General features: G+C 32.9%; 1 protein-coding gene across 1 annotated transcript in view; it reads right to left on the minus strand.

Moving 5' to 3' along the window:
* LOC119591168 (glycerol-3-phosphate acyltransferase 3-like) overlaps positions 1 to 1,041 on the minus strand; it is a gene marked incomplete in the record, with an annotated part of 9,730 nt that overhangs the window by 223 nt on the left and 8,466 nt on the right. The window contains 1 exon segment of the mRNA XM_037939877.1: positions 47 to 142. Within this exon segment, the coding sequence (XP_037795805.1) occupies positions 47 to 142 (96 nt within the window).

The following is a 1,041-nucleotide window of genomic DNA, read 5'->3' on the forward strand; positions in this document are numbered from 1 at the left end:
CATGTAGGTGATGGTCCATGAAAAAAAAAAAATAATTTTAACGAACCCGATGTAAACGCCTACAAACAGCTGTGCGAATTAGCTTCCAGTGGCTTTTTCGGAAAAGTGATCGAAGGTCCAGATACTGCCTTACCTTAGGTGTCTGGAAAAAAATTGTGATGGGATTTGATATATTCTAAATATATGCGGTTGTATATTCGGACAGTACATGTAATCAGTTGTGTTGTTCGACCTCTGTATTGTCACGTATCCTATGTTCCTGACTTCTGCCCTAGTTTTGTTGAGACCCTTCTTGAGACACTTCTCCGTTACATTTGCAAAGGTAAGAATTTGGATTTTGATTCTTTGAGCGATACTGGTAGTAAGATCGTCTGTGATCTACCCCTTCTGTCTTTCAATGCCATAGATATTAGTATGAAGTTTAAAATGTCTCAAAGGTACAGTCAGTTTCATATTTTCGCATTTTTCTTCCATTACTTTATGTTCAAATGTAATAGCTCAGAAAGTTGATGAATAGATTTTCATCTGCGTATGTGTGTTTATGTCTTTCCCTGTATGAATGTAACAATATTTTTAAAATGTTTATCAAATTCCCATACGTATATAACTATATTTTCTAATATTCTCTATGTGTATTTACCTGCGCTTTCTGTCTATGTATATTTAAACAAAGGAAATAAAAAGAGAGTGCCTATAAACTCTTTCTTAATGACAAAGCGTCAAGGTATATAACTATAGTGTAGTGCATTTATTACTCCTTGCCAAACTGTGTGAAATATATAGCAGGTACAAGAATATTAATGTTTTCTTACTGGATTCGCTCATGAATCTTTTCCGATTTTTTTTTTCTATTTACTTTTGTAATCGTATTCATTTTGTGAAACTGAAATGAGATCATACTGGCTCTATGTAAACCGTAAGAGACTGGTATGCTTATAGATTTTTGAATAAGGATAGGTCAGTCAGTCAATTTTCTTGTCATATTAAAGCCTTTTATTTTATTTTCAGATTTATCTCACACAAAAAAATCAGTAGTAATAC

This window comes from Penaeus monodon, chromosome 28, assembly GCF_015228065.2.
Source record: "Penaeus monodon isolate SGIC_2016 chromosome 28, NSTDA_Pmon_1, whole genome shotgun sequence".
NCBI classification, from domain to species: Eukaryota; Metazoa; Arthropoda; class Malacostraca; order Decapoda; family Penaeidae; genus Penaeus; species Penaeus monodon.